At 39.5% G+C, this 26,747-nt stretch overlaps 2 protein-coding genes across 4 annotated transcripts in view; both read right to left on the reverse strand.

Annotated features, from left to right (window-relative positions):
* Nucleotides 1–1,037: 1,037 nt before the first annotated feature.
* Nucleotides 1,038–15,442, reverse strand: LOC131126294 (SUN domain-containing ossification factor). Of its 3 annotated transcripts, none has more exons than XM_058068656.2 (24): nucleotides 15,164–15,442; nucleotides 12,562–12,679; nucleotides 11,579–11,701; nucleotides 11,008–11,228; nucleotides 10,794–10,895; nucleotides 10,525–10,657; nucleotides 10,328–10,439; nucleotides 10,126–10,250; nucleotides 9,821–9,888; nucleotides 9,618–9,725; nucleotides 8,904–9,009; nucleotides 8,635–8,655; nucleotides 8,313–8,368; nucleotides 7,301–7,383; nucleotides 6,648–6,713; nucleotides 6,508–6,573; nucleotides 5,172–5,259; nucleotides 3,831–5,072; nucleotides 3,674–3,761; nucleotides 3,453–3,557; nucleotides 3,161–3,318; nucleotides 2,924–3,009; nucleotides 2,812–2,855; nucleotides 1,039–1,964 (listed from the first exon to the last, which is right to left on the reverse strand). In XM_058068656.2, the coding sequence occupies exons 1-24, from the start codon at nucleotides 15,214–15,216 to the stop codon at nucleotides 1,497–1,499; spliced, it is 3,840 nt and encodes a 1,279-aa protein (XP_057924639.2). In that variant the 5' UTR covers nucleotides 15,217–15,442; the 3' UTR covers nucleotides 1,039–1,496. The 3 variants fall into 3 exon arrangements, with proteins under 3 accessions (XP_057924641.2, XP_057924639.2, XP_057924640.2); XM_058068657.2 differs by having other exon boundaries at nucleotides 1,042–1,961; XM_058068658.2 differs by lacking the exon at nucleotides 8,635–8,655 and having other exon boundaries at nucleotides 1,038–1,964.
* A 1,009-nt stretch (nucleotides 15,443–16,451) lies between these two features.
* dnm3b (dynamin 3b) overlaps nucleotides 16,452–26,747 on the reverse strand; it is a 31,734-nt gene continuing 21,438 nt past the window's right edge. The window contains exons 16-21 of the mRNA XM_058066757.2: nucleotides 25,611–25,720; nucleotides 23,761–23,875; nucleotides 22,448–22,612; nucleotides 20,854–21,089; nucleotides 20,593–20,766; nucleotides 16,452–18,065 (exon numbers count right to left, since the gene is read on the reverse strand). Of these exons, the coding sequence (XP_057922740.1) occupies nucleotides 18,023–18,065; nucleotides 20,593–20,766; nucleotides 20,854–21,089; nucleotides 22,448–22,612; nucleotides 23,761–23,875; nucleotides 25,611–25,720 (843 nt within the window). The 3' untranslated portion in view covers nucleotides 16,452–18,022. The remainder of the gene's footprint in view (nucleotides 18,066–20,592; nucleotides 20,767–20,853; nucleotides 21,090–22,447; nucleotides 22,613–23,760; nucleotides 23,876–25,610; nucleotides 25,721–26,747) is intronic.

Raw genomic sequence — 26,747 nt, forward strand, 5'->3', positions numbered from 1 at the left:
GGTAACTATTCTAAATATATGTACCTTACTTCTTCAGTAACTACTCTAAATACATGTGCCTTAATTCCTTGGTAACTACTCTAAATGTATGTGCCTTAGTTATTAGTTCCTCGTTAAGTACTGTATTTTTGTGTACCTTTAAAGTGAGAAGACCATTTTAAATAATACTTGGGAGTAAAAACCAGCAAAAACCAGAACGTAATTCGTTCACCTGTCTACCACATATAAAACATACATGAACACAATAGCAGTAAGAAAATATTGAGTTCCCAACCTGGGATAAAACCAGGGTGCTGGGGGAAAGAGGATTTCAGTCCTGCATTTACAGATAATCTTTAGGACCAGGCCAGGCAAGAGAAACCTAGAAACTGTTAGCAAAATGAAGAGAGAAAAGAGCATCAGGCACGCTTATCTCAGACTGACTCCTGGCTACCCAATCTAGTCAGATGAATAGAGAGGTTTTAACCTAATTTTTTTTGCATTCACCACAGCCGCTGAGTTTGCATGACAGCAGCAGACAGTCTGTTTAAAAAAAAAAAATGTCATTCAGGTTTGTAATGGAATAAACATTACAAACCTGAATGGACACAGCTGGATGTTTATGACAGTGTTTTGCTCACCATGAAATCTTAAAATATTTCATTTTTTCCCCTCTAATATGTACTTGTGATGACTCATCAGCTAGAACACCATGAAGAAATTTGAGAAAAGCTGCGTATTCATGTTCTCTGATCTAACACTGCCCCCTGTTGGAATATCACTGCAATGAAGAAGCATTGAAATTATCACCATTTTTTTCCCAATGCTTATCACAACTGACATCCCATGAATAAATTTAATATCAGACTGCAAATGTATTGAAATCCTGTGTTTTATATGAAACACAAACTCAAATTAATTTTTGCTTTGGGAAAAAAATGATGTGCAAAACAAAAATCACAATAGTAGTGCAGTTTTATCCTGTAATCATCATTACATATTGTTGCTTTTAATTAACTAGTATGAGTATCAGATGAATACTAGGATGATGCAATCAATATTTTTTCAGCCAGCCAATCGCAGTATTTGTAGTAAATAATAATTTTTGGACCAACAGTAATAGAAAAGAAAAGAGTGAGGTTGGTGATAAATGCTATAAATGGCTAGAATATCAACCTTTATTTAACCGCACTTCTAATGTTTTTAGGATGATGGTGTCTTACCTAACAGGTTCCACTCAGTCCTACAAACAGGATGAAGTTCTTCCTTGTGTTGAGTTTGTAGATGTTTAAGAGCCAGTCACAGTTTATCCAAACAATTGCGGCGTTTTAATTGCAAGCTGGAAAGACACACAACAAATATAAATGTCTTACAATGGCAATAACAACAACAACAAAAACAATACAAGTGATGGGATTGTCACACATTCTTGCAACGGGATTGATCATTCTTGGTGCCGTTTTTCAAAGAGTCTAGTCATACGTGCAAACTTGCTTTCTTGATGTAGATTCTTTACGTTAGACAGGACCTGAGATGGGGATATTTCGCCCAAATGTCACAGAGCTTTGCTCCGATTTCCTGTTCATGATGTCCTGTGTAGCGGAGATAGAGAATGTTTTGCTTTTCTCACTGTGCGGGGCCTGAAGGAAGTCCACCACTGCACAGGTGGGCTTCGGACGCCTGCGTCTTAATGTCCTTTTCTCTGCTCGGGTCTTAGGCGGAGTCAGACCTTCACAGATCCGAGAGCAAGCTGTGGTGATTCCACAGAAGGACGGGTCGTCTGAGTGGGAGGATGTCTCCGAGCTGCCCTCTGATGGAGAATGTCTGAAGCAGGGTGGAAACAGCCTTCTTGTCATGGCTGCAGGGTTTGTTGTGACAGGCACACCGTTGCATAGAGCGGCTCCATTGCATGAGAGTGGAGCAGAAAGACAGGATGTCAGAGTTTCCACTTCCTCGATGGATTTCATCTTACGTCGTCTCTTCTGCTTGGTTGAGGCAACGAGAGAGAGAGGCAAGAGAGGCACTTATTTTAGTTTAGCCATACACTAGTAAATGTACTCTGGATGTTGAGGAAAAAAAAAAAAGTTTCCAATCATGTTTTATGCTCTATCATGGTTTTTCAAAATAAAATATTGCTCTTTTGTGCTTAACTATGGCATTTTCATTCATTCATTCATTCATTTTCTACCGCTTTTCCCTCACGAGGGTCGCCTATCCCAGCTGTCTTCGGGCAAGAGGCAGGGTACACCCTGGACTGGTGGCCAGCCAATCACAGGGCACATACGTATAGACAAACAACCATTCACACTCACATTCATACCTATGGACAATTTGGAGTTGCCAATTAACCTAGCATGTTTTTGGAATGTGGGAGGAAACCGGAGTACCCGGAGAAAACCCACGCATGCACGGGGAGAACATGCAAGCTCCACACAGAGATGGCCGAGGGTGGAATTGAACCCTGGTCTCCTAGCTGTGAGGTCTGCGCGCTAACCACTTGACCGCCCTACTATGGCATTTTATTAGCAAAAAATATGCATATATAACAAAATATGACATATTTTTGGCCAAAATTATGCAAATGTCTCAATGAACAAACATTCCATTCAAAAATGTGAGCTGTATTATTCTATACTGGTCACTAGGTGTCAGTAATGTTGCATTGATGACACAATAGCCACCAGGAAGTATGCTGTCCAGAAAAAAAACTGAACAATTTTGTCATTGTAGTAATGTCTTGTCCACATAACACTATTAGTGGGTGGTTGTTTAATGAACATACCCAACTCTGTTTCATATAAGATATTATATGTGAGGATATTAAATATTTACCTTTCTGTTTGCTTGACTCTCCTCGGGGTGGAGACTTTCTGGATCTGCCGATAAATATATAGTTACATTTAATGCAAACAAGGAATGTATCAAACGTCCAGTGCATCTGTACCTTTGGTGGGGACCACCTGGAATGAGTTAATGAGTGGGTAGGATGCACTCCTCTTCAAACCAGAGTCATCACAGGAAGTGAAATGCCTAATGAGGAAATTGAGGGTAAAGACTGCATGCAGAAACTTGATTTTAACATCAGTGACAGCAAGGTAGCTATGATGAGCATTATTATTAATGAATGGAGGCTATCTTCAGTTGCATGTTATTCACCAATGTAATGACTGTATTTTTGTACCTTTCAGGACAGCAGGAGGTGTAGTTCTTTGCTGCGGGTGGCTCTGGGTCTGCATGTGGAGGTGTAATGGAGATGCGGCAGCGGTTGGCAAACAGCGCCAGGGCGAAACACAGACTCAGGAGCAGACAGACCAGCAGGTAGTTCTGCCTGTCGGACACCTGTGACACAGCACACATCTCACCATGATGACAAATATAAATGGTATCTTTCGTTTTGACCTATTTCTTTTGCATGTAAAATGAATCTGGTTCTATTAGGACATGATCTTAACTGACGAAGAGGTTTTATGTACCTCGCTCTGCAGCTGGCTGACTTTAACAGACAGGTTGAGAACCATCTGAGTCATGTTCTCCAGCTGGGCTTGCAGCAACTGAATGGACTCAGTCTGACGCAGGTCCTGCAGGAGACAGACAATTAAGCACGTAGTATGTGGCATAATCCATAATTAGAATACACCCACAGCCGTGAAATCCCAGAGTGGGCCGAGAGCAATCAATGGAAAGTACAGCTCACCTGCTCCTCTGCAATTCTGGAGGTGTTCTGGAGTTTAATTATGGTTTTGTTGAAAGCCTTTTGCATCTCCTCCATTTGCTTACGATATCTAAGTATTGAAAAAAGAAAAGCATAAAAAAAATTCACAGTTTTAACTCACACACACACACACACACACCTCTGGCTGAGCTGCTCCAGATAGCGTCCACTGAGCGACATATTCATCTCCAGAGCCTTGATGCGGTTGTTGAGTCGCATGAACACAGACTCTTTCTGGCTGGAGCCGTGCACCGGGTTACCATTCTGCTCTGTGCCATTTGGAGGATCTGCATAGATGTCCGAGAGAGACGGTGAGGGGGACGGCGAGGGTAACGGCGGGAGACCGTGGGCGGCGACATCTTCCAGGAGGTCCTCAGTTTTGGATTCTGCAGCACCACTAGGGGGCTCTAGTTCTGCAAGTGTGTGTGTGGGAGCTAGGGAAGGCTCAGTGGGAGCGGTGTCACTGTCAGGTACGGCTTCTGGGTCTGGTTGCTGCTCTACGAGGGGAGAGGCAGCCTGAGACTCACCTGTCACGTCAGGGTGTGCGATGGAGTCATTTACCACAATGTCAGGCTTCAGTTCGACTGGTGCTGCGTTTTCATCAGCCACTGTGGGACTGATGACTGAGCTACTGAGAGGTAGTGAAACCTCCGTATGCTTGTCCGCAGCCAAAATGTCCTGGCTCTCCTCCGTGCTTAGCGTCTCAGAAGAAATCGGTGGTGTTTCAACAACAGTGGAGCTGGCAGCAGATGAATCGGTGGCACTGGGTTTAGGGGGGCTCGGGGTTTGACTGGGCTCCAGCAGAGGAGGCTTGGACATGGAGTCATAATGAGATTCTACGTCAGTGTTCTCTGGAGGCTGCGGAGCTTCTGACAGGCTGGCTTCTCTTTCTGGCTCCGTCGCGGGAGCTTGTTCTTTTTCATGGGGCTCGTTCAGCTCACCGTGATGCTGCTTGGGTTCAGGGCAGGCGGATGGGAGCGGAGGTGGTGGCCAAGCGGGGGTTTGGGTGGCAGGAGCAGTTTGTTTTCCGTCCATAGATTGGCATTTTCTTTTTTTGAAGAGTGCAACCAAACATTGCCGCTGCAGGTACTCCTGGAGGGAGGCTGCGCATGAGCAAGAGGAAAACACAGCAAGAGCTGCGCAGACATTTTGCGGTTCATTCGCATCCAGTTTCTCTCTCTCTTCGTCGAACTCGTCCTCCTTATCCAAAAGGGTGATCGTGGAGCTGATAGATTCCTCTTCCTCTGGCTCTAAAGGAATGACAATCTGTTCGCTAATATTGGCTGTAAGAAGCTCTGGGACAGCAGTTGAAGCCGACGAGGGGGCAACAGTTTGAGTGATAACTACATCTGGAGACATTGTTGCCTCTTCCAACTCTAAACTGGAGACAGAGAAGAGCATTACTTTGTCAACACAGATTAAGTAAACAGCATGCGCACAATGAGCGACAGACGGAATGAGACTTCTGACAGCTACTCACACGGTGGTTGCGTCCGTGACGGGAGTTTCCGTCGTCGATTCGCTCACATCACGCTCAGCCACACTCCCATCCGGGGATGAAATGTTTCCTGCAAAAACACAAACGAGAAACGTCAATCATTCGCACAAGTGATGTGAATCCATGTCAAATAAATACAACTGTACCGACACATCATTACTTATACCAGATCAATCTAATGTGAGCCAATAGATGTTGCCTTTTTTTTAAATATAATACATTAGAGAGCTCTAATAATGTTAAAACCCCTATTTAGAAGGTTGTAATTATCGGTTATCACATGGTTTGTCTGGTATCAGGCCAGGTATCATGCCCCCAAGTGTCAGTACCTTTGGTCTCGGGCTGATACTGGCACGCTGATACCAGACAAACCATGTGATGATCTTATTATCACATACTATTTAATCACGAGCTTATTATCACGTAGTATTTAATCAAAAGACCATTTTGTTTCCAGAAAATTTTCAGTTTATTACATGTATTATATCTAAACAGTGTAAACTGTGTGTTCACGCTCGTGCGCTGTTCTCTGATTGGTTGTTTCACGGGCACGATACCAGAGCAGCGCGCTCTGAGTGGACAGCCACGGGGGCTGATACTGGACATGGTTAAACTCTATATTTTATCAGTATCACTGCCCTGGGCTTTGACACAGTATCATTTCGGCCTTTTCCCGGATCATTCATTAATACTGTAGTATGTGATAATCAGGTATTATATGCTCTAACAACAAAAATATCGAGCCTGGGACCAATTGGCAAAGCTAAATGAGGGATTACTATAAAGTCCTGTTTTCGCAGGACTGCTTTAACATCCTGTCTTGGTCATCCTGGGTTAGTTTGTTTTGTTTTTTAAATTAATAAAACAATGAAAATGTCCCGGTCTAGTTTTTCCATTGAGCCTTTAAACTGACCAGCTTGAGGGCATTAAGCTGCATGTGACGTAATGCCGTCTGGACAGGACTTTTGAATTAGTGCTGCCAGAAAAGCTGCAAAAATCCAAAGAAGCAGCAAAAAATAAATGCACAGTTAATCTTCTGATGCTTAGTGTGCCAGTCTCCTGGTTTTCGGAAGTCAAAATACGGTCACCGTAAGTAATATCGGTGTTGTTTTAGTATGTTGCAATGCAGTTCTACACCACTGCATACTGCAGTCATAGTAATATAAACATTTCAAGTCTTTACTAATGCACAATTTTGAGAACCGATATTGTGAAAGTAGAATGCAGAGTGCAGTCAAGCGACAATCAGGATGACTCGGGCATCTTTTCTGTAAATATGAATGCTGTTGCTGCATTGTAAAGAAAATTTGGGGCATACCTTGCATCTCTGAATTGCCACCGAGAACATTCACAGCAATATTATTGACCATGTTCAAAATGACATCTGGAGGAGACAAAAACAATTCAGTCATACTTGTGCATTTATCAATAATAAAGTAACATTACTGTTTTGCTTACCCTTGGCTGAGCCAATGAGATTCTTGGAGTATTTGACTTCACCAGGTCCATATCCCGATGGATAATCTGAAAAAAGCAAATAAGTATAGCGATGTAAATCTCTTGTGATTGACGATTCCATTTCAATCTAGATACCCAGGTAATGATGCACTTCATCAGTTTGTTGTGAGCGACTGGCTCCCCCTTTGTTTGACAGTCCTTCAAAGCACCATCTAACGCCAAATGCTGATACATTGTGGGAATGCATAAAGGTAAGATTCGATGACCTTACTGAGTGTGATAACCCCAAGCTATGATGGTGTAAGATGGTGCTTTTAATTTGATGTTGCACCTGTACATAATATATGATGAATTAGATAGCTATTGCTATTATTTACATTCTCCTGTTCAACCAATGGTAAGCTACGGTACATGCGTGACAATGGAGATGGAAGAGACGGACATTTAGTCTTGCGATACCCGTTGCATGTCTGGACAATCAATTAATATAAGGATTTATGGCTGCAACCGCATCTCTAAACTGTCAACAGTGTATTATTGACAACCCTACATAGTAACAATACAAATAGATGTAATTAGTCTCTTGTTGCATACAGTCGTTTCATTACATCAAACAAGCAGAAATCCACATGAATAAAAATATGAATATGCACCCAAGTCATCATCCTGATCGTCCGGTCTTTCAGAAGGCTCAGCTATTTCTTCATACTCTTCCACCATGCTGGTCCCAAACACTCTGCAGAAAAGAAACAATTCCCTTAATGCATGTCTATTTTGTATCAAGGCATATATGAAGGCGTACGCCACTTGAGGTACATCGCTGTACTTCAGGGGTGTCCAAAGGGCAGTCCTAGGGCCATTTGTGGCCCCAAAAAATGGTTGTTTTTTGATTTGCCTGGCACATTGTAAAAATATAATTTACCAAGAAAAACAAACAAAAAAATCAATAGCACCAATAATTGAAAAACCTGCAGTAATTTTACAATAATAAAGTCAAAATATTAAGAGAAAAAAGTTGTAATTAACAGGAAAAACTCGTACTTAATACAAAATAACGTAATTTTAGTAACAAAAGTTGAAGTATTAAAGAAAAATAAAATGTTTTTTTAAGTTGTAATATTATGAAAAACTAAGAAAACAACAAAGTTGTAATTTTTGGAAAATGAGAAAAACTTATGCAGTCCAAATATTATAGGAATAAAGTTATAATTATGAAAATATATATATATTTTTTTTTTTAGAGTCAAAATAGTTGTATCCCAATGTCAGCATTTGTAAGCTAGCTGAAATTAACTTGTTTTCTCGTGCTATAATGCACAGAAAAGGGAAAGAAATATGTGTTTACGTTTCACATAAGGATTGTGAATGATGGGCAAAATTCCCAAAAATGTGCAGTTGCCATTTACATATTTGAAAAAAAATGGGAAGAAAAAACACCAAGGTGTTCATACTAATAATAGACTTTTTAAATCGATAGCCGATTAGCATATCTACATGTGTTTCAAATATGAAGAGTGGCCCTCGGATCCTTTCATTTGTCACTATGTGGTCGTTGCTGGAAAAAGTGTGGACACCCCTGGTTATATTTTTTTGTTGAAAAAAATATCTGAAAGTGATCTTGAATCCTGTATTTTGTGCGTGTGCTGATGCCTTAATATTACGTACCTAATGAGACTGAGGGGACAGAAATGTTCCGATCCAAAGTGAGAAAGCAGTTCGACCTGCAATGGGAAATACTATTGCATAAGAAACTTGTTATGATATCTGTCCTAGTCACCTCCAAGAACCAGAGACTAAGGGCAGGGGTTTTGAAGTGAGTAACCATCTCAGTATTATGTTAGTGCTGTGTTATTTGATTTAAGATGGTAAGTAGCATATATATGAGGAACAGAAAGTTAAGATTTGAAACTGATCAGCCCACATGCTGTGTTGTATTCACTCAATACCCAGGAAAAATCCTTCAATACTACAAGGAACACATGCTAACCTTGATGTATTTGGTGAACATCTGAAGCAAGAAAGAAATGGAGGGAAAAAAGGAAAACATTAAAAGGTGAACTATAAACAATTTCAAGGAGAGAATGCTGGTTTTAAAGTACAGTGGTCGGAGCAATGTAGTAATAAAAGTTACACGTTTTTTACTTTTTTTATACTGAACACCAAACAATTTTATAGCTGCATAAGTCAGACGTCTTAATATTCTGTTAACATCAACTGAAGGAGTACTATGGTGACAAGTCCAAATACTAGGCTTACTTTGACATATTTAGCATAAAGATGTTCATCCAATGGAAAGCTCTGGACGGTGCGTTCATCCCGGGCATGGAAGGTTCCCAACTTCAGCCATTTGTTGGTTGGGTACCTGTAGAAGTAAATTTTCACACAAAATTTTCAAGTATAAAATAGCCAAATTAACAAAAAATGCCTATGTAGTATTCTTCACTTCACTTCCTGTACTACACACATTTACTTCAATACACATGTCTTATTGGGTAATACAAGTATAAAAGGTGACTATAGGGGTGTTATTCCATGTCTGGAGGGCTCTAATGTTAAAATCCATATGTAGAAGGTTGTAACCAGGTTTTCTGACTAAGGATACATTTGATTTATAAATAATAAATCCTATTTTGTGGAAATTTACTCATCACGGTCGAGTCCAGAATCAATTAACCGTGATAAACTCGGGTGTACTCCGTTTTTTTCAACACCCCCCATGTCACTCACTTCCTGTCCTCCATAAATTTACTTCAACACACACGTCTTATGGTGTTAAATAGCTTATTGTCCCAGATTATATCTACAATATTGGTTCATACAAGTGTAAACAGTGACTATAGGGGTGTTATTCCATGTCTAGAGGGCTCTAGAAAAATAGGAAATTTACTCATCATGGTCTGTTCCAGAATCAATTAACCGTGATAAACGAAGGTTACGTTTGTGCAATTCAAATATTATGTTGGGGCTCACCGGTCACTGATGGAGACAAGAAAGTCCTTGGGTGTGGAAGAAAAGAGTTCAAAATTTGCAATGTCCAACTGCTTCACCTGAACGGGCTCACAGAGCTCAATGATGAACCTGAAAATGATCAACAACGTAACAGCAAAAATTGGTGAGAATTTGTAAAAGACAATTGAGCTTTCAATGAGGAATATATAAAAATATTGGCATACCAGATTTTATGACTGCAGGGATTTAGCATGTACAGGTCCATATTCTCCTTCAGTATGGCTGAGGTGCTCTGGATGGGACAAAAACGAATCAATAATACAGTGTAGTGTTGTGAGGTTCATGGTTGGTGAGGCACTGCATGCTTTTTTTATGTTAATACAAGTTGCTAATCAAGAGGATAACAAGAAAACGATGAGAATAGCTGAAGGGTTGTTTTCAAATACGCCATTTTTGATTATTAACTGAAAAAACTTTGTGTTGTTGGTCACAGTCACACACTCTTGAAGTTGTAGCATCACACACGTACCTTAGCTTCTGGGTTAGCCCCAAGGATCTTGGCTCCACACTCCACAGAAGCATAGTTATTGAAGTTTTTTTGGACCTTCTTCACTACATTGGAAGCCCCGTTCGTAGAAGTGTGTGTAGACTGAGCTATGGGGGGGGTTCAGATATCACATCAGGTGTATATCTGAGCAAAAGTTTAATGATTTGTGGAAAAAAAAACATACTTTTTTCTTTCTCCATCACTTCTCGCTTCCACTCATCAAATGTCGGAATTTCCTCTGGGTCTTTGCTGGTTGCGCTGGGATCTGTCTCCATGGTGACGACAGCACCCTGGGCCTATATGGAGAAAACAGTGCTAGGATACCTCCTCTGGTGGTAAAGAGGGAAGGGGGGGGGGGTGAACGGAAGCCAAGTGACTTACTTGCTCTTTCAGGGAGTGTGACATGTTCCCATCCAGATGCTGACCTGCCTGGGAACCCGCAGAAGGGTCTGTGTGAGTTTTGGTACCAGCCGTGTGAGCGTTTGACAGGTTTTCCAGGACTACCGGAGGAAGTCTGCAAGAACAAAAATACATGAATATACTTTAGAATCGAGAGCATGCTAACCTACAAAATAAAATATAGTCATATTATCTGAGAATCACTGCCTGCTAAATCATGGAGGAGATATTGCATATTGCTTATAGCCAACCTTTCATGATCATAGGGGTTTGATTCTTCTTCACACACAGCAGGAGGCAAGACAGAGTCAAGGACCTTGTGATGCGCTTCATCAGATGAATCGTCTGAAACACTAAAATGACATATGAGCATGTTATATTTTCCCACTGTAAGCACAGCCATTGCGCATTAAAAAAAAAAAAAAAAAACATCACTAGGCAGATACCGAAAATAAGAACGCTTGCCTGAGTGTAATGTCGTCTTCAGAATTAATAATGGCGGGGCTGTCATTTTCCTCGGGTGTGGACGCAGAGACCGCATCAGAAGATGTAATGAGGATGACTGATTCGGGGTCTTGAGCAGTGGATACGTCAGGGTTTGTGCTTTGCTCAGGTTCCATCTCTTGGTGTGAAATTCCATTGTTGACCTCTGATACTGCATCTACAGTGGGCTCCAAATTAAAAGCCTGAAAGACAGGAAGAGGACACTAACTGGAAAGTTGACAATAACAAATCTTATGAAGAACATGAAACTGCAAAGGTTTGTGATCACTTGTACTGAAAGTCGAAATATTTATAAAAATTAACACAAAAGCTGTTTTTGAGTTTTTGATACCCCTGAACTAAAGTATCAAATCGAACAGAACCCCACATTTTCTGTATTTTTTTCAGCATGCACGCACACGTATGTACAAAAAGCAACAAGCTAAATATGCTCTATGTAGTATGCTACATTTACCCAACTGCACAATATTTTCTGGCGGTGTGCATAAAAGACATTTTCTGGTGCCAAAGTACAATATACAATGTAATTCACCTCTGAAACTGTCTCCTTTTTGTCCACTGCTTGTGTAGTCTGGTCCTCTTTTTGGTCATCCGTATGCGACTGCTCATTTGTAGACAAGGACGGAGGGAGGAGCAAAGCCACACTTCCATCCTCCTGAGGGCATCACACTCGTTATTGACAAGGAAATAAGAGGTTTTCTTATGACAGAAACACACACTTCATTTGAGACACCTGTACAATCTACCTCAAGATACAAAATAATGCATAAATAAATAAAAGTAAATATATAGACAAAAAGTCACACAAGCGGTCTAAAATAGCAGGAGGTCATTACTCAATATAACAGTCTAACTCACAGTGTCATCTTACAAACAACACTAAATTCATCACACAGACACTGAACACTTAAAAGGTATTAACAAGTACCAATACAAGCCACAGATTAAATTCAATAAAAGTTTTCCCATAATGCATTGTGTCTGAGCTAAACATTTAAGAAGCGACAAAGAAAATGGATGGATAGACGAATGATGCTGCAATGCTGTGTCTGTCCACCAGAGAAGCACAGAGGGAGGCTGACATTATTGCAGCACCCGACAAGCACTAATGAGTGCTTTGCTCAGACACAATACATTATAGGAAAACTTTAAAGTAGTTGTTTTTAGTCATTTTAAACTTGTATTGGCACTTGTTTGTATATTTCTTAGATATACCTTTTGTGTGTTAAGTTGCTGTGTGATCAATTTAGTGTTCTTTGTAAGATGACACTGTTCACTGTTCTGAGTCAGACTGTTATACGGAGTGGCACAGTATTTAAGCGATTAGTTGTAGAAGAGATGTCATGAGATTAGAATTTAACAACAGCACAGTATACGCCTCAGGATTCAAAGTTTAAGACAAGAGAGACTTCACTCTCACTCTCATCACTTGTGACAGTAAACATTACATATAATAACTATACAGTGTTTTATGTTATGTTGACATGTTTGCTTCCAAGGTAGTGACACGTCTACCTTGTACAAAGGAGGTGTACGTTCTCCTGTCTCTTCCTCAAAAGTGACGTCCTGTGAAGATACAGAGCTTTGGACCTCCTGGTCTGCTTCTGTGCAACCAACATAGCAGCTCGGGTACCTGCCAGACAAACAAGCAATTATCTCTGAACCAAATGACTTCAGCATTCCCTACACTTTCATTTATTTGTGGCAGTGCAATTTTATTTGTTGCGGGCTACCCAAATTTTGTGCTGTTTTTGCAGTCCTGTGAGAAAACCTGTCCTGCTCACAGGTTGCTTCTTATGGTGTTTTGAGTTTGGTTTACAATCTGGAAAAAGGTTTAAAAGGAAGGGGTGGAGGAATAAATGAAGGACAGTAAACATTTTATGTGTGTGACACATTGAGAAAGTCCAGGTGGTCTGTAACCCCACGTGGCTAATTTATCTTATCTGCTTTATAAACCGAGGAGGGCTAGGGAATGTTTAAAAATAAAAAATAGGCATGTTTGATATTACCTTTTTACAATTAACTTGGATCTATTTTTGAAAGCTGACACTAAAACGACATGAGAAAACACTAAGACAGGAAAAAAAAACTATTTTAGATGAAACAATCCTTAATATAACTGAAGAAAAAGGCAATGCACATTCAAGAAAATATTATCAGTCTTCCAGCAACACAATCAAGCAGCCACAATTTAATTAGCTAAGCAGCTTCAAGTGTTGTTAGGGCCTGGGTTCGTTAATAATTAACTGGGTACAGGAAAAGATACTGGACCTGATGCATGTTAAGTGTTTAGCACATTAATCACATTGTGTATGCATGTGGACATTTTCATGGATGACATCACTCAAGATGGCAGCGTAAGCTGCCTGATATGAAGCCAATAATAGATTGACAAATGTCCTCTCCAAGTACAAAGATCATGTGAACGTGTCCTCGATCAGCGTGTCCTTGGAACACACCTCGGATTGACAAAAGCATATCAACTAAAAAAAATTAAAAATAACCACAATATAACCCATGTAGATCCAAAATGTGGGGGTTTTATGTTAAAAAGAGTATAAAATTTGAATGTAGCATCACGTCCAAATGAGCGCCTTCTTACCTTAAAGACAAAACGGGCTCTGTGTACAAAGCTTTTGCTTCACGCTAAAATTGAGAGCGACTGCAGCGCTGTTGAATGTAGGCCAGGCCAACGTCTGAAGGATAAAAGTATTAGGACACCTTGTGGGGTGAAAATGGACCCACAACATCTGCAGCGTTGACAGCTTCCACTCTTCTGGTAGGTAAGACTCTACAACAGTGTACTTGAGCCAAGGTACATATTTACTGTCGAGTAGTACCTTCATTTTTGTTCCAAAGGGTCACACGAAAATGAAAAATACAACGTTTTACCCCCAAGGAAATAATGTGAAACCACTGAATTTGTTTATCATATTGCCGGCACTCGCAACTTTCTTCGGCCCCATGGTGCACTCAATAAAAAAATGCACCGACAGTCTGCAACGCTTATTTTTGGTAAGGTCAGAGGTCATTAATATTGCACATTGAGAGTTGTACTGTGACAGAAAAAAATGCGCTCCATCAACTGACGGTGTATTAGGGCTACATTGGAAAAAAACAATCATTTGAGATGTAAAATTCTGAGAATAAAAAAGTTACGCAAATGAAGTGACCCCATTATTCATCATTCACACACTGGTGGTGGTAAACTACATCTGTAGGCACAGCTGCTCTCGGGTCGGCTGACCAAAACGTGAATGCCAATCCGCATCTACGGCCTCTCCAATCACCACCAAACATGCATTCGTATCTGTACATCAGTGCGGTTAACACTGGAGGCAAGGTGGGTGATGTGCCTTGCCAAAGGACACAACAACAATGACGGGTTGGCGGGAGAGAGGATTGAACCGCCAACCTTCCTATTTCTGGATGACCTGAAAGCCACTGCTGATTTTACTCCCAAAATGTTTGATTTGTTGTTTCAAAAGCTAGCTTCGATTGACTGTCAAGAAAAGAAACAGGAACGAATTAGACGTTTGTCTCCATCCTTCCTTCCTTCCTTCCTTTCCTTGTCAGAAGGGCAAAAGTCAATCAGCTTGTTATTATCCAACATCATCATCCTGCATAATCCCTCTGCTGTTTTACTCTCCAATCAGATTTAGTAGCAGAGGCATCCATCTTTCCAGCCATTGACGTGAAAGCATTTTAATCCCGTCAAGAGCAGATGAACCAAATCTGTGCTGCACTGGCTAACATTGGCTCAGTGAGAACAACTGGGTCACTTCAGCCATTAATGGATATGAGGTTCGGGCACAGCAGTTTTCCGTTACTTGCTTTGGCTATATTTTTTTCAAATACATAAAAAGTAAAAATTGAATTCAGTCGTTAATTTAAGAGTGATTTGATTTGAGTTGCCGGTTAGCAACACAAGCGACCACTATGCTAACAAGTACATTCAACCAGGTGCCACATCACAACACAGAGCTAGCTAACTAGCACTAGCTAAAAATAATAGCAGTAATTTAGCCTCTGTGTGCTTTTCTTAGAGAAAACGATTCACTTTAACTCATTGATAACAATTAAATGACAACACCAATGAACAAAAAAAGTAACTTACCCAAACACTAGAAAAACAGACAGCCACAGTGACACAATTCTCCATATCATCATTTTCACCCCTCTCCGGCCGGGAAAGACATTCTCGCCGTCCGTGTACAATACGTCAGGGTCTTCTTCCTAAATGTCCTCTCTGTTGTACGGTGCACACAGCACACACGGAGCCGCTGTTAACGCTAAACTTAGCCAACATGGGATATTCGACGAGTGGTAACGTTAGCGGGTGCTAGTCAACCAACAACCTGCTTCCATCGACTAACAGAGAACGTCACCATTTGTCTTGACCAATCACAACGCGGCTACGGTGATTGCGCACTTCAAAACTGTATACAGTTGGGTGTTGGGTTTACTCGTTTTGTTGGTTGGCGTTGTCGGACGGGCGGCACTCCGGGCTACATTGAGCTATGATAATGACAAGTTGACAGTTGAGTGTTAATCCTTGCCACAGGGGTGACGATGGTGAACACACATGACAGCAAACATATGAAAGTTCTATCCAAAAGAAAATATTTACCGATTTGTGTAAAATATATATATTTTAATATATATATATTTATATTTATATATATTATATATTTTTCATTTATATTTAATATATATTATATTATATTATATTATATTATATTATATTATATTATATTATATTATATTATATTATATTATATTATATTATATTATATTATATTATATTATATTATATTATATTAATATTTACACAGGGCACATATAGACAAACAACCATTCACATTAAAAAATAATTATATATATATATATAGAGAGAGAGAGAGAGAGAGAGAGAGAGAGACAGAAAAAGAGAGGGAGAGAGAGAGTGGCGTAAAATAATAATGACGTGGTAATTGTAAAATATTGTGAAATGGTGCAATTAGCTAGTAGTGCCACTAGATGGCGGATGATGAACAAAGATTCCATTACAGTCACTCAAATGACCCACGTGATCATAACATACATAAAAAGTACAGACACTCCTTTTAAGTAATTAATTAACCAATCAAGAATTTTACTAGACCTGCTTGGATAAGTTTGGTGTGGAAGAACATTCCCAGAACTCTGACCTAAAGCTCACAGAAAGCCAAAGTCTGGGGTGCAACATCAGTGACCTCTGACCTCACAAATGTTAACATATGTTAGGTTCAAATTGCCCGTAGGTGTGAATGTGAGTGAATGGTTGCTGCTATATAATATGTTCCATGTGAGGTGACAAGTACAATTTTGTATATTTTTTATATTTGTAACCTCATTAGCATACAACTGAGTTTGCCTTGACGAAAAATGAACCAATACTCCCTTGAAGAAGTAAGACATTTTTATTGAGGAGCAATACAGAGACACAGAAAATAACAATAATGCAATTTCCCATAATGCACTCTGCTAAACAATTCCATTTTACTACAACTGGAACCATTTCAATTATGTTTTTTTTTTAACCGTTGCAATTCTCTCTTTATATTTAGCTTTGGCAATATAGAATTGTAATCCATGCCAGTAAGGCAATCTAAATTAGAGTTTTAATGAATAGACACAGAATATCATTAAAGCGCTAGGATCCATTGTGAGGTCTTAATAGTCCACAGGTACAGTATTTCCTTATTGATACTTATATACATCCGAACACTGTTTAGGCCCATATACACATTAACAAACGGACAGAGAAGCACTTAAACATTGACAAAAGCCGCTTAAGATCTAATACAAATGCTGACTGACTGGCTTGATGAGTGTGTGAGTCAAAGAAAAACCCGGAAAAGAGTGAGAGGCGATAAAAAAGGAAAAGAGTTCCATGTTTCAAACCTGAGATAAAGGCTAAAATGAAACATGTTAAGCAAAGTTCTTCATCCCCAGGGGTTGATATCAGCGTTCCAGCCCCCCCCCCCCAGCCAGCAGTCAGCATCTGCATCCGAGCTTAAGGCTCTGAAGGGTCACAACTTGACCATTGATACAGCACAGGTAGACACCTATGACGGAGGTTAAATGTATTATTGAGGTTGTTTTTTTTTTTTTTATACAGAGAATACCGATGGTGCTCCTCAGCCTTGCTATGTGTGTATGGCTGCTACTACGACACACAAACATCTCACAAGAATCCAAGTCATTGGGGCTTATGAGTCATCATTGACGGCATCGAACATTAAAAAATAAATACAACTCAAACAGCAACAAACGTGCAGACAGACCACGCACTGTATGCATACGTGTTCTCACACACTCATACACACAATTGAGTGTATTACTTGCACACAAACGCACATATACTAAGATACAAGTTGTGTTCCTATGAGAACAATAGGCTTATAATTAATTAACACTTATGGGGGGGTATGCAATAAATTAATACTAAATGAATCAAAGCCTACATAGTATAGGCAAATGAGTCCCCCCCCAACGCCACCTCCCATACTCGCACACATTCGACATCCACACACACACACACACACACACACACACACACACCATGCAATAAAAGCAGCGTATGTATGTGCCATGCTGCATTTAGGAATGAGTCATCTTAAAGCAGCAGTTCCGGTGATGGCTGACTTGGCGAAAGGGGGGAGAAAGAGGTACCAGTGACCGATACTAGAATGTGGTTCTGCTAAAGCATACCTGGACCACAGGCGAGCAACAAGCGCACATAAAACATACACCACAAGACGAGTACAATACTGTACATAGATATATGGACGTGTCACCTGGCAGAAGGTCGAGGGTCAAGGGGGACACAATGTGAACATCTGCACTAAGGAGAGAAGAAGGACAAGCGGAGTCATGGCCAAGAGAGGAGGACTCGAGGGTGCGGATGGGGGGGAAGAGAAGAAGATGAAGAAGAGTGCCCTCTTTGGGTGTCTTATGGTGGGACTTGTCTTGTTGGAGATGGTGGGGGTCGTCGACTGGAGTGGGGTGACGTAAGAAGGTGTTTCAAGGTTAAATAAAAGAAGAGAAGCAAAAAAAGAAATTAGTCAGTGTTGACAGATAGGGTTTACAATACAGTGGCTCCATGCACGTTTGTAATTTTGTAATAATTGTAATTTTCGTGTAAAAATTGTCCGTCTCATTCAACATACGTGAGTAATAACAGGTTACACAAGTTGAATGTGCTGTATACAGTCTATAGCAGGGGTGGGCAAATATTTTGACTCGTGGGCCGCATTGAGTTAACAAAATTGTCCAGGGGGCCAGAACATGTATTTAACACACACATTTTCCTTGAATGATTTGTCTAATTGTAGCTGTATGTTCTCATGTGGCTTTTTTCAGGAGCACTTTAAACATCAAACTATGTCACTAAATTTTACATTTAAAAAAAAAATGACTAAATAAGACATGTTGCCAGTTTGTATGTTAAAAGTTGAAATACTGAAAAAGCAACTGGCGGGCCGGATTCAAACACTTGGTGGGCCGCATGTGGCCCCCGGGCCGTAGTTTGCCCACCCCTGGTCTACAGTATAGTTTTTTCTATTGAATTTCCATGTGTATTCTCAGAAATTTAGGATGTTTAAAAAAAAAAATTCCTTGTAAACGACTTTATTCCCGTTAATGTATGACTTTTTTCTTGCAAATTTATTTTCCTTTTCTCATAGATTAATTTTTTTTTCTCTGAAATTCATGATTTTAGATGTACTTTTTTTGTCGTATGTAAAATAGTTTTTTTTTTTTCAAGTGAATTTGCAAGGGTATTCTCAAAAATTTAGGATGTATTTTTTTTTTTTAATCTTTTATTTGGGTAAATGTATGACTTTTTTCTTGCAAATTTATTTTCCTTTTCTCATAGATTAACTTTTTTTTCTTGGAAATTCATGATTTTATTCTCATAATTTTATGACTTTTTTCTTGTAAATTTACAATTTTATTCGGCAAATGTATGACTTTTTGTCTTGTGAATGGATGACGTTTTTATTGTAGATTTACGTCTTTTACATCTTTATGTCTTCACGAAAAACATTTTTTCATGAAGTACTCGAACGCACCATAGCTGGTTTGCTGACTTTGACTTTGCCATTCTTTCATTCTTCATTCATCATCTAACATCAGGTGTAAATCATAATGTTATGAGAATAAAGCTGTAAATTTACGAGAAATAAGTTGTACATTTTACTAGGATAATGTCATAATATTATGTGCCGTCGTGTCATACGTGTCATACACTTCTGCCTCTCTGACCTACAGCCAAAGATCACATAAGTCGCTCCTTTTCATAGCTGTCTGAGGCAAGTCTTGTAACATAAAGTTGTATGTTTTTTCTCGTAAATTTACAACTGTATTCTCAAAATCGCTGATTATTTTCATACTCCATTTTTAACAGGAATTGTCTGAGATAGCTATGAAAAGCCAGTACTGGTGTGACATTTGGCCTTTGGCAAAGTTAATATTTTTCTCGTAAATTATTCTCAGAAATGTAGGACTTATTTCTTGGAAATTTATGATTTTTTTTCCTCATAGATGTACTTTTTTTTGTCGTGAATGTTCAATTTTATTCCTGTAAATGTACAAGTTTTTTATAACTTTTTCTCTGAAGTTTACAACTTTTTTCTCTGAAATGTTGGTATTTTTTCTTCTAAATGTAAAATTTTTTTTCTTGTAGATTTACTTTTTTCTAGTGAATTTCCAAGTTTATTCTCAGAAATTTAGGATGTTTTTTTCTTTTTAAATCCAAAAAAATTCCTTGTAAATGTATGACTTTATTCCCATAAATGTATGACTTTTTTCTTGCAAATGTATTTTCCTTTTCTCATAGATTAACTTTTTTTCTCGGAAATTCATGATTTTATTCTCATAATTTTATGACTTGTAAATTCAAAATTTTATTCGGCCAATGTATGACTTTTTGTCTTGCAAATGTAAGACTTTTTTATTGTAGATTAACTTTTTTGAATGTTTTTTTTTACTTTTTTATCGTAAATTGACTTAATTTAAATTGATAGTTGTAAATTTGACGGTAAACAAGGGCTAATATTAACCGCAATACACGAGAAACGTCCTATTTCTCTTAAATATCACTCACTTGTGAGCACTTCTCCTTCGCCGAGATAATCCGTCCACCTCACAGGTGTGTTGTATCAAGAGTGTGAGTGGACTGCATGATCATTACACGGGTGTGCCTTATACTGGCTACAATAAAAGGCCCCTCTAATATGTTCAGATTTATCACACAGCACAATGCCACTGATGTCGCAAGTGTCGAGGGATCGTGCAAAACGGCATGTGGACTGCAGGAATGTCCGCCAGAGCTGTTTTTCACGTGAACTCAATGTTCATTTCTCCGTCTCCAAAGACGTTTCACAGAATTTGGAAGCACAACCGCAGACCACGTGTAACCACACCGTTTCTGGCTGTACATCTGTCTATGCTTGTGTCTTCTGGGATACATAAAGTTGTTTTCGTCGTCTTGTCTTCATCAGCAAGGATTCTTTTACTCACCTGGGGATACTTGGAGGGGCCCTATTTGGGCGGCTTGGAGCCTGAGGGCTCTCAGCACTGTTATTGAAGGGCCCCAGGGGTCCTGGACGGTTCGGCGGTGGTGGGGCTCCACGGGGTGCTGGGCGCTGGCCTGCAGACATCCTCCTCGGGGCAGTGGGGCTTGGCGGTGGAGACCTTCAGATGATTGATGGTTTAGGATGCATTGAAAAAAAAAAGCATTCTTATTTTACACTAGTTATTATGGTATGCGGTGTACATTACCTGCGACCACCGCTTGATCCACCGACCCAAGAGCTGTCAACAGGGGGAGGCATGGGTACAGTGATGGTGGAGGTCGAGATATCGCCAATAATGGCCAGAGCCTCTTTCAGGGCTTGATGGGTCCTCAGGACCTCGTCCCTCCTCTGAGCCTGCTCTTGGGACTCATCCATTAAAGCGTTCTGGTCACCTGCAGAGTACAGCTGGGCCAGCAGCTCCGCATTGATAAACTCTTTCACCTAGTGGCATGGAGAGGAAGTGCAGTTTAATGATGCAAGTAAGTTGATGAAATTCTAGTATGCTAATGTTAGTATGCTAACAATACTAACATTAGCATGCAACACCTTCCTCGATGGTAGCGCTATGTGTCTTTGTATGTTAAGTCATAAAAATATTTAAAATGCTAATATGCTAATGTTAGCAGGTTAGCAATAGCATGATAAACCAAGCATGATAGCATTAGGTTTCTGTCAATGTTAACACAAAAAAATGGCTAATAATGTTACTAGGGGCGGCACGGCGGTCTAGTGGTTAGCGCGCAGACCTCACAGCTAGGAGACCAGGGTTCAATTCCCACCCTCGGCCATCTCTGTGTGGAGTTTGCATGTTCTCCCCGTGCACGCGTGGGTTTTCTCCGGTTTCCTCCCACATTCCAAAAACATGCTAGGTTAATTGGCCACTCCAAATTGTCCATAGGTATGAATGTGAGTGTGAATGGTTGTTTGTCTATATGTGCCCTGTGATTGGCTGGCGACCAGTCCAGGGTGTACCCCACCTCTCGCCCGAAGACAGCTGGGATAGGCTCCAGCACCCCCCGCGACCCTCGTGAGGAAAAAGCGGTAGAAAATGAATGAATGAATGAATAATGTTACTATGCTAATGTTAGCATGCTAGCAATGCTAACATTAGCATGCAACATCTAGACGGTAGCACTAACTTTCTGTGTATATTAATACTCATAAAAACAGCTAAAATGTTAATATACTAATGTTGGTAGCAATGTTAGCAATGCATGATAGTGCTAAGTGTCTGCCAATGTTAATATTATTGAAAATGGCTAAAAACTACTACTATGTTAGAATGTAAGCAATGCTAACATGCTAATTACTAGCTAACCTGATTGAGTTGTGCTTCTAGACTTTGGAATGATTTCATTCATTCATTCATTTTCTACCACTTTCCCTCACGAGGATCGCAGGGGGTGCTGGAGCCTATCCCAGCTGTCTTTGGGCGAGCGGCGGGGTACACCCTGGACTGGTCGCCAGCCAATCACAGGGCACATATAGACAAACAACCATTCACACTCACATTCATACCTATGGACAATTTGGAGTCGCCAATTAACCTAGCATGTTTTTGGAATGTGGGAGGAAACCGGAGTACCCGTAGAAAACCCACGCATGCACGGGGAGAAAATGCAAACTCCACACAGAGATGGCCGAGGATGGAATTGAACCCTGGTCTCCTAGCTGTGAGGTCTGCACGGTAACCACTCGACTAACGTGCTGCCGGAATGATTTCAATCGGTTGAGGTTTAAAAAAATGGCCCATTCATTTTCAATGGGAAAAAAGATGAGGGACAGAGGTGTTTGTTTACATTGTTGATCATGAGATGCATGATGGCCTTGGGCATGAGATCCCGGATGCACTTGTTGACAATCGCCATGTAGGAGTCCACCAGGTTACGGATAGTTTCCACTTTACGCTCCAACTGGGGGTCCATGGAGAAGTTATCCGAGGTTGTGGTGGTTTCACTCTCAACCTACGGGGGGAAGAATAAATTCAAGTTGAAAAGAAGAAATAACATCAGAGGAAATCAGGGGTTCAGAAGTGTTTTCGTCCATTTTTTTTAGTTGCAAAATATTTCAACTTCTTCTTAAATACACTGCTGAACAAAAACAGCATAGGCCAACTACTAGCATGACCAGCATAGGCCAGCATATGTTGTGTTTTTGCGCTGATATGCTGGTCATATTTTTTTATTTAACTTTGAGGTTTTTATTATTATAATACAGTGTTTTCCGAACTATAAGTCACACTTTTTTTCATAGGTTGGCTGTTCTTGCGACTTATACTCCAGAGCGACTTATAAATAAAAAAACTGTTTATGTTACATAAACACTGGACACCTTTTCTGTTTATGTTTATTTTTTGTGTAGATGAATAACTATTGTGTTTTATTTTTATTGTTAGAACTTGCCTTCCAAGAGTACGTAATGTCTGTTTTGGTCAAGTAGTTTGTAAAATAAATTACCCACAAAAAATGCGACTTATACTCCAGTGCGACTTATGTATATTTTTTTCTACCTAATTATGCATTTTTGGCCTTGAGCGACTTATACTCCAGAGCGACTTATAGTCCACAAAATACTGTAGTTTGTTTACGTATTTGAGCTATCACAAAAGCAAAATTGAAAGTGATGCTTGAAATTTAGCTTATGACAAAAAGCTGGTTTCCTCCCTTTTTAGTCGGGAACTAATATTTTCCTGAAACTTACCTATGTTCTACTATTGATTACTAAAGAATGGAAAAAGGTAGTAACATTTTTTTTCTAATCTTATTGTTTTGTGTTTATTTAGCCATAGAACACGATATTCTGTGTGCCCTGTAAGATTATTGAAAATCATCTAAAATGGCAGAATTTTGAAAAATGACTTTATGCTACTCAAAGGATGTTATTTTTCCTGGTAATATTACAACATTATTCTTGTAAAAAAAACTGTTTTTATAAAACTTTTTTTTTCACTTTTTGAGTGTTTTTGTTAAATTCTATTTTTAGAATGTATCAAAGGCTCATAAAAAAACTGCCACCAGCCACACATGGACCGCGGGCCACACTTTGTAGTCTGAGAATAATCAAGCTTTGTACTAGCCACAGTTTAAACCATGAATAATGAATGTGTGCCAACCGTGGCGGTCTTGTCAGGGTAGACCCCAGCACGTAGCAGAGACGACTTCCAGCTGTCCACATCATCCTGTGAGTCACAAGCCAATTCCAGCGTGCGATTGTCCTTGTACACATTCCTGAATGCCACAGTAGAGCATGCATGAAAATATCAATCATTTGTGTCAAAACACACTTGTGTAAACAAATGACGAAATTAACTTGAATACTGGAAAAACTGGAAAATACTTTATAAACATGTGATAATAGAGGTTAAATATACAGGAAATATGTACCACGTGTGTACGTATTTATGCTTTTTTGATGTTTTTTTCTGCAAATGTTGAGATTTCAGCAGTTCTTGAACGTGCCACGAGACTTATACATAAGGTGAAACCTTGGTTAGCGTACACAACCATTAGTGCACGTTGTTTTGGTTTGGTTATGGCTTGCGTATTGTTGTGTTAGTAATACACTGCCTGAGTCCAACTGTGTTCTTGATGCTGCAAAATAACCCGCCACGGAGCCAAAGAAAGACAAAGACGGTGAGGAACACTATTGAATTTGAGAAATAACAGCAAAACAGCACAACTTTTTTCTCTAAATATTTTGAATTAATTCTCATAAATTTAGAGCTGATTTTTTTTTCCATTTCTGCTTTTAGTTTTTTCAAAATTTTCCAAGTTGAACTGTTTTCTTGTAAATTTTCTTCTCGCAATTATTAGTTTATTTCCCTTAATATTTATACATATAAATATATATTTATATTTTATATATACATATTTATATAAATATATATTTATATAAATATTTATATAAATATACATTTTAAATAACATTTTTGGAAATTAGGTTGGAGAAAAATCGGAATACAGTCACAATTTTTCTCCAACCTAATTTCCAAGAATGTTATTTGTTTGTTCTCATTATTATGATAATATTAAGACTTAAAATATATAATGCTTTTTCCTTTAATATTTTAACTCTAGGCTACTAAAATGACTTTATTTTTCCCCATAATATTTCTCTATTTTAGTTCAGTTGTTAACGTATTTGAGCTGTCAAAGAAGCTTTCACAAAAAAAAAAATTCTCCTGTTTTTAGTTGGGAACTGATATTTTCCTGAAACTTACCTATGTTCTATTGCGTATTACTCAAGAAGGGAAAATATAGAAATCAACTTTTTCCTTTGGGATGAAAGATGAGAGTCTATTTTTCCTTTGGTAGGATCCGTGTTTACTTTGCCATCATCGCAATATTCTGTGGGCAATATTGAAAATTGAAAATACTACATTCATTCATTCATTTTCTACTGCTTTTCCTCATGAGGGTCGCAGGGGGTGCTGGAGCCTATCCCAGCTTTCTTTGGGCGAGAGGCGGGGTAACACCCTGGGCTGGTCGCCAGCCAATCACAGGTGAAAATATTACAATATTTTCAAAATATTTGAAAATTGGCTAGCATTGAATGAGTTCATTGGATTTACATTATTTCTTATGGGAGAAATGGATTTGGTTATAGTACGTTTCGGGTAGAGACGGACCTCCTGGAACAGACGAATGACCCTAATCAAGGTTCCACCATATGTATGCAATTCTTCTCATTGGCTGGTACACATAAAAGTACACGATCAAAGACACATTCTTGCAGTTTTAAACACTGGCAGTGGAATTGAACAGAGATGTCACAAAGTGTCTTATAAGCGTGTCGTTGGCTGGATTCATGCACATAGTGTGTACGTAACCCGTAATGCAAACCATATTTAACTGCTGCACGCAGGCCTTGAACTCATCTAAGTTCGTAAATGCCATGTGGCGACTATCAAGAGGCTTACAGTACGTAACAGAAAAATGTACTTTGCAAACATTTCCAGCTGACCTTGACTCTGTGTTAAAAATGCTGAATATATGCTTGCTGGACATGAAGCTCTTCTCGACGTCGCGGACTTTCAGGTTGTCCAGAGGGAGCATGTACTTCTTCTCTTTCTCCTGTCAATGACAGAGACAATTGGTTACTGTCTCAACTGATGCTGGATGATGTCGTTATGTGTTAGCAGTTTGATGGTGAGAAGAAAAATCAAATCAAATCAACTTTATTTGTATAGCACTTTTCTTGCAAAGACATGCAACACAAAGTGCTTTACAGAATTAAAACAATTTCCACAATTAAAAAGAAAGAAAAAAATAAACAAAAGAAAGCCCCTCCTTCTCACCCTCCATACTAGACACACGCACACACACACACACTCACACACACACAATCACACAGTCACACAATCACACACAGTAGGGAGACATGGCATGGCACTGAGGAACAAGGAAACGCCACCTTTGGGGCCATGCACACTGGGAGGAGCTGCAGGCCGTGCCATCGGGGGACCAGCACCCGGGCCCCCCGACTCCGACAGACGGGCAGACCCCCACATTAAAGGGAGGAACCCCCAGCCGGCCGGGTCGAAGGGACCCAAGGATGGCACCCCCTCAGCAGACCCGACACAGCTCCCAGTGTGGAGGACCCTCGCTGAGGAAACACTGGAGTTAATAGCTGAAGACTGAAGAGCATAAAATAGGACTAAAAAGATAAAAACAAAACACTGGAGTTAAAAGCTGAAGACCAAGAGCAAAAAAATGGGACTAAAAAGATAAAAACAAAACACTGGAGTTAAAAGCTGAAGACTAAGAGCATAAAATAGGACTAAAAAGATAAAAACAAAACACTAGAGTTAAAAGCTGAAGAATAAGAGCATAAAATGGGACTAAAAAGATATAAACATAAGACTGCAGTTAAAAGCTGAAGACTAAGAGCATAGAATAGGACTAAAAAGATAAAACAAAACACTGGAGTTAAAAGCTGAAGACTAAGAGCATAAAATAAGACTAAAAAGATAACAACAAAACACTGGAGTTAAAAGCTGAAGACTAAGAGCATAAAATAGGACTAAAAAGATATAAACATAAGACTGGAGTTAAAAGCTGAAGACTAACAGCATAAAATAGGACTAAAAAGATCAAAACA

This window comes from Doryrhamphus excisus, linkage group LG6 (assembly GCF_037039965.1).
Source record: "Doryrhamphus excisus strain RoL-2023G ecotype Guam linkage group LG6, RoL_Dexc_Guam_v1.1, whole genome shotgun sequence".
Classification (NCBI taxonomy): Eukaryota; Metazoa; Chordata; class Actinopteri; order Syngnathiformes; family Syngnathidae; genus Doryrhamphus; species Doryrhamphus excisus.